The sequence below is a fragment of the Sinocyclocheilus rhinocerous genome, unplaced genomic scaffold (genome assembly GCF_001515625.1).
Source record: "Sinocyclocheilus rhinocerous isolate Xijiao unplaced genomic scaffold, SAMN03320098_v1.1 scaffold153, whole genome shotgun sequence".
NCBI classification, from domain to species: domain Eukaryota; kingdom Metazoa; phylum Chordata; class Actinopteri; order Cypriniformes; family Cyprinidae; genus Sinocyclocheilus; species Sinocyclocheilus rhinocerous.
Genome location: NW_015660878.1, coordinates 4,330,999 through 4,343,506, shown reverse-complemented (window position 1 = coordinate 4,343,506; position 12,508 = coordinate 4,330,999). Strand labels below are relative to the sequence as shown.

The 12,508-nt window shown below is 36.7% G+C and overlaps 1 protein-coding gene across 1 annotated transcript in view; it reads left to right on the top strand.

Moving 5' to 3' along the window:
- Positions 1 to 12,508, top strand: part of anks1b (ankyrin repeat and sterile alpha motif domain containing 1B) — a 183,630-nt gene that overhangs the window by 42,605 nt on the left and 128,517 nt on the right. Inside the window, exons 2-4 of the mRNA XM_016534846.1 lie at positions 2,423 to 2,503; positions 3,156 to 3,312; positions 11,289 to 11,585. Of these exons, the coding sequence (XP_016390332.1) occupies positions 2,423 to 2,503; positions 3,156 to 3,312; positions 11,289 to 11,585 (535 nt within the window). The remainder of the gene's footprint in view (positions 1 to 2,422; positions 2,504 to 3,155; positions 3,313 to 11,288; positions 11,586 to 12,508) is intronic.

The following is a 12,508-nucleotide window of genomic DNA, read 5'->3' as shown; positions in this document are numbered from 1 at the left end:
GGCGGCGGCAACAATACTACAGCGAGAATAAAAGTTACGTCTTCTTTCTTTGCGTGAACATTTGGGCGGCTTTATGCAAATCTTCCCACATCGTGATGTAGGTATGTGGGGGCGTGTTAGAACGAGCCGTTTTAGGTAGGCGTGGTTGACTCTTAACTTTTATAAAGAATATCTCTTTGGATTTGAGACTTTAGTCTTTGCAACTTTACAGATCTTCTTTATGCACCAAGAGCTTGTAACACTCCAAAGAGAAAGGAAAAATTTAAATCGCATCATATGACCCCTTTAATACTTTTATTCAGCAAGGATGCATTAAAATGGTCAAAAGTGACAGTAAAGGCTTTTTTGATGTTACAGTATTTCAATTTCAAACTTTTTTGAACTTTCTATTTATCAAAGGTTTCTGGAAAAATTGTTTCCACAAAAATAATAGGCAGCAAAACTGTTTCCAACATTGATAATAGTATGAAAAGTTTCTTGGGGAGCAAATCTACATATTAGAATGATTTATGAAGGATCATGTGACACTGATTCAGCTTTGTCAACATAGAAATAAAATATATTTTAAAACGGATGAGAAGCTGAAGTACGATGTGACGTCAAAAAAAACGTTGAGCCAATTTGGCGGAAGTGACGAACTGCAAGCTTTGAATGCTTATATCTTCTAAATGCGAATTTTGTCACTGTTTTGGAGCACACTGCCTTATAGATAACCTTAAGACTAACATATTGATACTAACACCCAAAAAACTTTAATTTTGATTTCATGTGGACTTTAAAACATGATATGGCAAGGTTAGTTCAGATAGTTAAATATCACGTGGTCTGACCGCACCTCCCCCAACTCGTATATTTATAAATTAATAATTTATGATGTTTGCATCATGAATTATTGATTAATAAATAGAATATAGTGAGTCAGAATGTTTTTTTTTTAATGTTGAGTTATATAAAACACAAAATATTCCTTTAAAGGTCCTGATAACTCTGGTTCCTTCTCACAGTCTTACACACTCTCAGCGATTGCCCTCTGAGTGAAGTTTTCTCATGCTCCTCTGTCTAATGTTGTTTCTGCAGACCATTGGAATGTCTATTTATAGCAGCATGGGACACTGTGTGTGTGTGTGTGTGTGTGTGTGTGTGTGTGTGTTTCCTGTTGTTCTGTGATTGGTTAGTCAAGTTGTGAGTCATATCGTAGGTCATGGCCTTTGTCCTCCTCATGTCTGTCTGGGTTGAGTCTATCAGTCTAGACATCAGTGCTATTGACTGCTCATGTTCTAGTTATGGACTTCAGCTGCAACTGTTTTCAGGCATTAACGTGTGTGTGAAATAGAGAGAAATTATATAAAAGTGTTAAATCATCAATCTCGAAACAAATTCTCAGAGTGTGAACAGTGTGCTTACTGTTTATTCTTGAATTGGAGAATAAATGACGTTTTTCAAAAATGAATTACTGGAGAATGAATGATGCTTTTCTGCCATCACTGTATGATTATTGCTTTATTTGCAAGGAAATATTCAACTCCTTACTGCACATCCATATTTTGGAGATTAAAATTGATTTAAATTGAACTAAACCTTTCAGGACATTCATGGACATCCTCATTTGGACAGACTCATAACCTCAAAAATATATTTTTAGGGCTATCTTTGTTCATGTGTTAACTTATTAAATATGATCATATTAATTATGTTAATTGCAATATTTTTAACAAGTTTGTGATAATATAATTTGATATTTGTTAGATTTATTTATGATTATTTTATCAGCAGCTGTTTTTTTTTTAATTTTTTCTAAAGATTTTATGGCCCTTGCTTTTAAAAATAAAAAAAAAACTAAATTTTTTATAGAAAAATAGGAATAAAATAGAAATAATAGAAATAGAAATAAAACTAACCTAATGGTGATAATAATAACAGAACTAAAACAACAGATCTGCATAGTTTTATGGGATCTCTCCTTATTTTGTGGCGTCCATTCAGGAATAGTTTGTATTAATAAAAGTAGATGTTTTTATTTCACATTTTTTAAAATGTTTGTTTTTTTCGAGAGGAAAGTACATAAATAATTATTGAGACAACAGACATTGTGAAAACAGTCCACTCATTTTTAATTAAAAAGAGATTTTTTTTGCAACAAGAAGTGTGGAAACCCTGGATCTGTGATATTTCCCTATTTAGATATTAAGGTAAATGTGTGTGTGTGTGCGTGTGTTCTCTCTAAGCAGCATTTAAGGTCCTGTGGAGATCGTGAGAAACAGAGTCCCATAGCAATCTTGGTATGAGTGTGGTTTGCTCAAACTCTGCTGTATCAGCTCTGTGTAGAAATAACTCTGTATATGGTTTTGTTGTAGGTGTTTAGTAGTTTTGTACTGATGTCTTTTTACTGAGCTGTACTGATTGATGTTCTTCTCCTCTGCAGTATGTGGAGAGGCGTCAGTGTGAACTGTGCTGATGGCTCAGGATACACACCTCTGCACCACGCGTCTCTAAACGGACACAGGTAAAACTCTTATTCTCCAATTCATTTACAGGTTCTTGAAAAGTGAATAGCTGAATTAAGATGCAAGTTAATGGACACTAATTGAAATGAATGAGATTACGCTTTCGCACACTTTCACACCTGAACATCTCAGTTCCTCCTAACATGGTGTTATAGACTTAAAAAGGGAAAGCGCTAGACGTCAGGATTACTTAGACGTTTATAGAGGTGTAATCCAGATCACATACATAAGAATCAGAAGACTGTGATGTCAGATTAGGGCGGAGTTTGTGAATCTGGATACAGCCAGATTAGTGTGAGGTACAGTATATGAGGTGGGTGGAGTTATATTTGATTAATGAGGGGTTTATGGGATAAGGCGGTGTCAGATTAATCTGATTTTTTTTTTAAAAGCAGGATGGAATTAGAATAGCTCAGGGTTTTTGGGTGGTATAAACATTTGCCGCAAGAATGAGGCCAGAGTAGGAGAGGGATTTCATGTAACTTGAATTATGTATTATGATTAGAGCACAATTACCCCGTTCATTTTGTGCCTGCAAAAAGCTTCATGAAATTAAATAGTACCATAGAAGATTTATTGGATTTTTGGTGTTTAAGAATGGAAATCGCCAACACAATTACATGAAATCTTTCTTATTTGTCTTTCTCTCAGGGACGTGGTGTTGAAGTTGTTGCAGTTTGAAGCCACTACTAATGTGGCAGACAGTAAGGGCTGTTTTCCTCTGCATCTGGCCGCATGGAGAGGTGACGTGGACATAGTCCAGATACTGATTCACCACGGGCCGTCCCACAGCAGAGTTAATGAGCAGGTACACACACACCCTTAGAGCAAATGTACTGTTTGTAAGCTTACCCCTCAGTGTACTATCTTAGCATAACATTTGCATAGCATGCTAACTTTGCCAATATAATGCAAGTCAGTTACAAAAATCTAAATTGACTTTAACCCACATTACTAGTCCTGTGGTGAACAATTAAACCCAGAGAAAAAGATGTTTCATATGGACTTTAAGGTTTGCTGTGATTACAAGTAGGGCAATTTACTTGGGTAGACTCAAGACTCAAGCGCTGTGCTAGCGGTATGCTAAGCAAAATGTAAGCTAACAATAAATGAGAAATGTTTAATTAGCTTTGGTAATAGATTTATATTTAACAATTTAAAAGACATTAATGGTAGTAATGCAGTAGTAAGTCAGGTTGGACAAAATACTTCATCAAGTAATTTATGCTTATACTTTACCATAAGCTCCCATTAGTTAGGTAACATTAGTTAATGCATCAACTAACATTAACTGACATGTTAGTTAAGGTAAGATTTGTTTTGGGCCTTAAGTGGACTTGCTTCAGTGGGTGAACTGAATGTTCTTGTGAGTGTTTGTCAGCTAGGCAAAGGAATTCTGTGTGGTTGCTTACGTGGCCACCCCCAAATCTGTAAAAATATTTATCTGTAAAAAATAACTTTTTGGGTGTGACTTGGGTTTCATCTTTTCACATATTTTCGAGTATTTTCACACATTTTATCATGTGGCAGATGAATAGGGCCCTATGAAATTTTTTTCTGGAACCTGTACAATTTAACAACAATTTATTAAAAGTTTTATTTCTTCTCATGTTATTAGTTTTACTCAACTGAAATGGCAAAATGCTCATGAAGTGACTCTCAGAGCAGTTCTGGGGATGTTGTACTTGTATTTATGTCTTCATTTAGTGAGAAGGCAGACACTGAAATTACCGCATCATGTGCGCTTCAGTATGTGTGTAGTAAACAAAACCATGCGCCTGCGCCATTTATTCGCACAGATACATGCAGAACATGCAGGATTCCTGTTTAAATAGTCTATTTTACAGATACTAGTCCTTATCGCGATTTAAGTAGGGCTGGGTAAAAAATATCGATATCTCGATATTAATCGATTCTCATTTTTACGGAACGATATTGATTCTTAAATCCAAGAATCGATTAGTCTAGCCTGTTTTCAGTTAATAGATGGAACGTTGCCTTCAACAGAACGTCCCATCCAATATATCGCAACAAGCATTGTGCTTTGGTACTTTTAATATGAAACAAAGTCTCAATCAGTGTTTCAGCTGCGCAAAGACGTCAATATAACAGCTTGTAAACAATGTCACGTTATGTCACATTTACCTCAGAAAAAGCATATTTGGTGAACATAAACTCATTAGTCAGATAGAAAAATAAACTGTAGAGAGGGGCATTTTGCTAAATATATGCACCATATAACATATTCATTATAAATTTTACTGTTCTTCAATGTTTAATTTATGTTTGAATAAATCCATCAAGATTTTATGACAGCCACCATGGTTTATATAAAAAAAAAATTGAAGTAGAAATATTATTATGTAATTGTAACTTAATTATTTTAAAAACTTCATTGTGTAATTTTAACAAATCAGTCAATTTTAACCTTCAGTGTTATAGTAATGTATTACCAACTGACTCTCATGTATATTTTACAGCATTAGTTGAGAGATTTTTTTTCCTTGAGAAAATTTGGCATGTACTGTACCTGATATATATCCAAAATAATCGACATTGAATCGAATCGAATCGGATTAGTAATCGAATCGAATCGCAAGCTTGTGAAATCGAATCTAATTAGAATCGTGAAATTTGTGTCAAAACCCAGCCCTAGATTTAAGTGTACTGATCTACTTTTGATTAATTCATCCAAACTCTGTGACATTCTGCTTTATACAGTAAATTGCAATTTTATGACTGGATTCCGTCTTTGTTTTCCACATCGTGGAAATTATAGGGCCCTAGATGAAAATGGTACATCTGAAAAATAATTGTACACCTTTTCCTCAACAAACCGCCAGAATTTTTAAGGTATCGTCCCTGTCCGAAATGGTGGCGAATGAGCTGAATTTGAATACTTAGCAGTTTGTACAAATCTGAGCAATAACAAGCACTAGTATTGGGCGCTAATGAGTACTTTACACTAGTCTGCTGCTAATAGTACACATTTACAAACACTTAAAACACCTGTACACAGTCCCATGCATTCGGCCAGGCACACATACACACTCTTAACAGGTTTTTGACAGTTTCAGACTTGTTCCTCGCATCTCAGCATGTTGATGGGCTGATGGAGGGTTTGTTGAGCAGAATCAGAGCAGCTCTGTGAAAGGCCTGTATTTACCTGCAGTTAAAATGCTGTCTCAGTGCAGGGAAGAGTGCTGCTCTCTCTCCTGCCATCTGCCTCACTCTTAATGACCAAACAAGCCGGAGAAACAATTACGTCCAATCTTCAGCCCTCCTCAACTCACTGAACCATCAGCTTGATGGATAAGACCTTTGTCACCAGCATGAGTGTGTTTTTGAGAGGCAAAGACAGTGTACGGCATTCATTTACACTGTCAGTCTGTTAATAATGATTAGGGCCTGTTTTTGAGTTTTCAAGTAGATTGGAATTGGCTCAAAATGTTGAATTCAACTAAATTTTAGGAAGTTAATTGGATTGGGCCTTCTCAAGTAATTTATGAATGTTGCATAATCTAGACTGATAAAAATGTTTACTTTCACTCCATTTTACATCCTTTTCTCTAAACGGATATGTGCAGCACTTTACGAGCAATAAGCGATGCAATAGTGATGATACATATATACCTGGTGGCACAGACTTTATGGCGTGTATTACACTGCAGTGTGGGATGCTGAGCTCTTTATGACTTGGACATTACTCATATCCGAATATAATATTCATATATTTTGTGTCAGAGGGTATGCTATTATTTCAGCACTGCTATATAGAGGCTGTTTATAGCCCCATCATTTCAAGCTAGTGTTTTATCGTTTTTATGCTGACACAAACACACACAAGGGTTGTAAACCTTCCAATAAGGAATGTCGAGTTTTGTGAATTTGTGTGCTGTATTGAAAGATTTTGGAGTGTGTGTCTATAGAGGGTATTTATGAATATTCGTTTGAGCCTCTGTGTTTTCAGATTTGTAAATGCAATAAAAGTGGAGAGCTTCCATTTATCATTCTTTCATCTGAATGGACATAAAATCAATCTGAACGCTGATATTGAAGATCCACGTCAAACGTACCTGCAGGTGATTTGTCACTCAGCGATCTGCATCTTCACAGAAAAGAACATGACAGCCTGTGACAGGCCCATTTTATAGCATATGACCGTGTATTAAGGGAAGTCTCTGCTAATTTACTTGAAGAGTACTTACTTATATCACTCAGCTAAGTGAACTAGGACAGTTCACCCAAAAATTAATGTTCTGTCAGCATTTACTCATGTCTTGTCTTTCCAAGTGCCTATTTCTTTGTCTTTTCAAACACAAAAGGTAAATGTATATGTTAGTAAGTGCAGTAGACCGATGTTAGTTTTGTTTAAATACATATAAAGAAGCTGTTGGTGTCCATTTGTAGATTGATGTTTGATTTATTGACCAATTACAGAGAGCCTAAAGCTGCTTGACTCTAATGAAATGGAATGAGAAAGGCCTCTGTGTGACTGTGTGTTTACTATACTTTGGGGACAAATCTGTCCACAGATGTGAGCCAAATCTGATGAAACCTTCCTTTGGGACATTTAGGGTTGTCCTTATTTGGAAAGATAAGTTAAATTAGGGTATGGATATTCTGTAGCAGTTAGATAAATTTTACGTTAAAGCTATTAGGGTATTCAATGCACACTATCGTTCAAAGGTTTTGGGTTATTAATATTTCTTTCTCTTATGCTCACTAAAGCTGCAAATATCTGATGAAAAATGTAGTAAAAATAGTCATTTTGTAAAATATTAGAACGTATTAAAATAACTGTATTCCTGTGATGGCAAAGCTGTATTTTCAGCATCATTACTCCTGTCTTCAGTATCACATGATCCTTCAGAAATCATTCTAATATGCTGATTTGCTACTCAAGAAACATATTTCTTATTATCAATGTTGAAAACATTTGTGCTGCTTAATATTTCTGTGGAAACCATTTGTTCAGCATTCTTTGATGAATAGAAAGTTCAAAAGAACAGCTTTTATTTGAAATAGAATTTTTGTAACCTGTCATTTTTGATCAATTTAATGCACCCTTGCTGAATAAAATTATTAAAACATTCTTATTGACCCCACAATTTTAAATGCTCATGTAATTTATTCAAAAATACTTTTATATAAAAATTCTATCGGAAGTGTTTAAATAGCTAACGTGTGTGTTTGAGCATATGGACATAGATCCTTAGTGGATGAGTCTGTATGTGTTTGAGAGAGAAAAGGAGTGTGAGAAAAGGGCTAGTTTTGTGCGTTACTCAGGAATGTTTTGTTTTCTGGTTGGGAGGACGAAAGGTTACACCATTTTCTCTGACTCCAGCTCCTCTGAGCCCACAAGAGATGGCCCTCTGAATTCCTATATTTCTCTCTCACGCACACACACACACACACAGCGTTAGCCAGATGTGTTTGTGAGTCCCGGTGTCAGATCCGCCGTGTTAACACTCTCACCCAGCTCTCTTTAGCACAGGTCAGTAGTTTGAGGTCACTTCCTGCGTTAGCTGAACAAGCATATGTGTGAGAATAAGTTGAACCATGTGTTTCATAGTATGATGGTCTCCTTTCTACATAGTTTCCTGTGTTTGGAATGGCACCATGGCTTATATAAAGAACTAGAATGTTGATTTCCACAAAAGAGTAATTTCTATTTGTCTCTTCTTTTCTTTGAAAAAAGCAAAACTTTGGGTTACAGTGAGGCACTTTCAATAGAAGTTAACATTTAAATACTCACTATATTAGTCATAAAGCCACAAGATGTAAACAGTACTCATGTTAAAATGATTTCAGTTTTGAAAAAATTGCTTACTAACTGTCACAATCTGTGATGGCGAGGAACGATGGAGACGAGGAATAAACGAAACAGTCTTTAATCCAAGAAACAGTATGGTCCTCGAGCGATCTCTCCCCCTGCTCCAGCAGGAGGAGAAATTCTGGGCAAAGGAGGGCATACATGAGGAAACACAACAGAAATAAAAACACTGAGAAAAACGAGAAAACAAACGGAGGGGAAAACATGGAGGTTACTGTTTTGGTCGGTTCTTCTGTCACAATCTGTGATGGCAAGGAACGATGGAGACGAGGAATAAATTAAACAGTCTTTAATCGAAGAAACACAGGGTACATCCAACACTGGGAACAGCAGGAAACACATGAACATAACAAGTAGAACCGACAGAGACAGACTGCACAGACTAGGACTTAAATACAGGGGATGATTGGGGAAACACAGGTTTATGGGATGACTAATCAAACTAATTAACAAAACGAGGACAGGAACATGACCAAATAAGGGAACAGAAACGGGGGCAAAACATGACACAGACAGTCCATGATCCTGACACATTTTCTGTGTCACTTTATATCCTGTTTTACAACTTTGTTTTCATGTATTGCTATAGTCCCTAAAACCTCAAAATGACAGTAAAAATTATTATTTGAACATCTTTATAGCTCAAGTAATAAGCTATAAATAGCTTACCAAGTTTTAACAGAAAAATGTATGTTAGAATTATAAGCTTCACATTTCGGCTTTTAAAGGGATAGTTCACCCAAAAATTTAAATTATGTCATTAATTACTCACCCTCATGTCGTTTCAAACCCGTAAGACCTTCGTTCATCTTCTGAACACAAATTAAGATATTTTTGATGGAATCTGAGAGCTGTCTGACCCTGTTGAACCCCTGATGTCACATGGATTATTTTACAGATCTCCTTGCTACGTCTCTGGACTTGGGAACATTTCAGTTGTATTGCTGTCTATGGAGGTTCAGAAAGCTCTCAGATTCCATCAAAAATATCTTAATTTGTGTCCCGAAGATGAACAAAGGTCTTACGGGTTTGAAACGACATGAGGGTGAGTAATTAATGACATAATTTTCATTTTTGGGTGAACTATCCCTTTAAATCCTCATATTAAAAATCCTATGTAAATGTAAGTGCCTCACTGTAACCTTTATTTTATATTTATTTATTTTTTAAGAAAATGAGGGATGAGTTTTATTTGATTTATTTAATTTTATTTTATTTTGGGTCAATCAGCATTAAATGCTCTATTGAGCTTAACTTGTATACTTGATATACTTGATATACTTGTATAACTTGAATATTCCTTTAATTCTACAATATCGGCTCAAAGACCGAATCCACATTAAACTACACTGGATTGTACAGGACAGCCAAGATTAATGTTCTCCTCCACACCTCCCCTATGCTCCCGTGGGCCGTACTGTCTGTCTGTACATCTGCTTTAGTGCTCCAGAGATGAGACTCACGGGGTCCTCATCTGTGAACAAAGCACTTTTGTTGCATCTGTTTGTCTATTTTATACTTTAATTATGTGTTTTGTGTCGTTTAAAGTGCTGATCGCTGTTGATACGCCATCGCTTTTATGTGTAATTTCATTGATTGAATGCGAATGCCGCTTCTTCTGTTGTTTTATCATGACAGCCCATCTTGGATATTAACCAATACGGCGTGAATAGTATGGAGTGGGAAAGCGGCCTGCTGTCTCTCTGGATATTGCACTGTCTGGCCAACATACAGATACACGATGGAGGCTGCACTCATAGATGCGGGAAATTACTCTATGTATGTGCGTGTTTGTTTGGTGTTCAAGGCTGAAAAAAGGAGATTAAAGGAAGAAAGGCAGGGCATAGAGTATGAGAGATATATATATAAAGAGAGAGATATCTGTCTGCAGTATCTGATCTGTTTCTTTGTGCTGCTTCAGGGACTGGGAGTCTCTTATCATCATTTTCAATCATGTCTGGCTAATTAAGGAACCCATTTGCTTGAAATAAATCATTTCTGTTAAAGCGGCCACTCTCTGCAGTATTCTTGTTTATTGACAGACCTGCACGGATGCTCCTTCTGTCTTCATACCACAGACAAAACCGCAAATTTTTCACTTCCATGGGTTTGTTAGAGCACCCCTCCAAACACACACCCACACACACATACACATACAGTCAAGAGAATGAGTGCGGTGTGCAGTAGTGGCAATAGAGGGTGCTGTTGAATTATCTTTGGCTTATGGCCTGTTTGTGAATGCACAGCTCCAGTTTCATTTGTTAGGTGATATTCTCATTACCTGGTTTAACAAACCGCTAACTCATCCCACACCACCTGGAGGGAGAGTTGTGCTTTACATTTCTAAACAATCAGACTTGGAAGTCTTGGCCATCAATGAAAATGAAAAGGCGATAAAGGAGAATCCTGAGCCTTATCTCTTTTTATTCGGGTCAGTAAAAACACTAGGGCTGCCTCCGACTTAAGGCTTTTCTAGTCGACCATTAGTCATTCATTTAAACCATTAGTCTGAAAGTCTGAATGTCATTGATACTACCCATATTCATATTATATAAAACATACTTTTTTAACAGTAGGTAAGTATTCGAAGTAAGTTCATGAATCTGCAAATGCATTCAGATGTTTCACCTTGAAGTAATTTGTCGTTATCAGTTTTAACCAGCTGTGTTTGATTTGTCTTATCGTTAAATAGCATTGAATTTCATTCATGCAATGGAGAGATCTGATCAAGGTGTGCTGCTGTGTATCGTCTCGTGTGTAAAAACAACCTGACAGTAGCCTTAGGGCAGTTGCAATGCATTATGGGACTTATTTAGGGCAGTAAGTGATTGACAGGCAGTTGTCATGGTTATATGACATCTCATGTTTTGATAATGGATGCTTCAGAGGGAATTTCTTTACAGTGCTGTTACAGTAACACTCTGTCTCTCTCTCTCTGTCTGATTTAGAACCATGAAAAGGAGACGGCTCTGCACTGTGCGGCTCAGTACGGTCACTCCGAGGTGGTCCGTGTTTTGCTGCAGGAGCTGACGGACCCCAGCATGAGAAACAGTCGAGGAGAAACGCCACTGGACCTGGCCGCCCTGTACGGCCGCCTGCAGGTGGTCCGCATGCTGCTGACCGCCCACCCCAACCTCATGAGCTGCAATACACGCAAGCAAACACCTCTACATCTGGCCGCACGAAATGGCCATTACGCCACCGTTCGAGTGCTGCTGGAGGCCGACATGGACGTTAACACACAGGTCAGTGTGTATGGGCAGGATATCTTCTTCCTCTAGAACTCCACACACTTTACACACACCTTTTTCGCTCTAGACCTCAGTTCTAGTCCTCTAGACCTCATCATCATACTGTATACACACAGAAACTTCATGGCAACCTGTCAAAATAAAAGTACGGTTTAACATGTAACAGAAATATATTACTCTTGTATTACTTTTGTACAGTATAATGTACATATTTAAATATTCAATTTTCTATCAAATTTAAATAAAACAATTAAATGATAAAATAAATATTACAACCAGATTAATCACTTAATTGTAGAAAAAATAATAATACAATTATTAGATTATTAAAAAAAAAAAAGGGCCCTATTGTTAAAAATGTTGAAAATGAGACTTTTGGACTTATTTTTTTCACTGAAATAAATGTTTTTGTAATTACACAGAGAGTAAAGTACTGAAAAAAGGTACCGTTGGGTACCGGCACCGAAATTCAGGTACCGATACCGGTACCGTACCAGTTAAAATGTGAACTGTACCCAACCCTACTTGTGAGGACGTTTGAATGTTAGGATTAGGCATAGAGAATAGTAAATGTTGTGTTAGTATGAAAAAATTGTTCTGTGTATGAGAGGTCCTCATTAATGTAAGTTTTGTGTCTGTGTTCTTGTTATATGGGATGTGGTTGTCAAACTAAAATGCTGTTTGTGTGGAAATGCATTTTTAGATTAGTTCTCATGTGACTTAAAGGGTTAGTTCACCCAAAAATGAAAATTAGGCTGTGTTTTACTTGCCCTCGAAGCATCCTAGGTGTATATGACTTTCTTCTTTCAGACGAATCCAGTTGGAGTTATATTAAAAATTGTCCTGGCTATTCCAAGCTCTATCATTGCAGTCAGCGGGTGTTGCAGTTGAACAGTCCACAAGTCGTCAAATAAAGC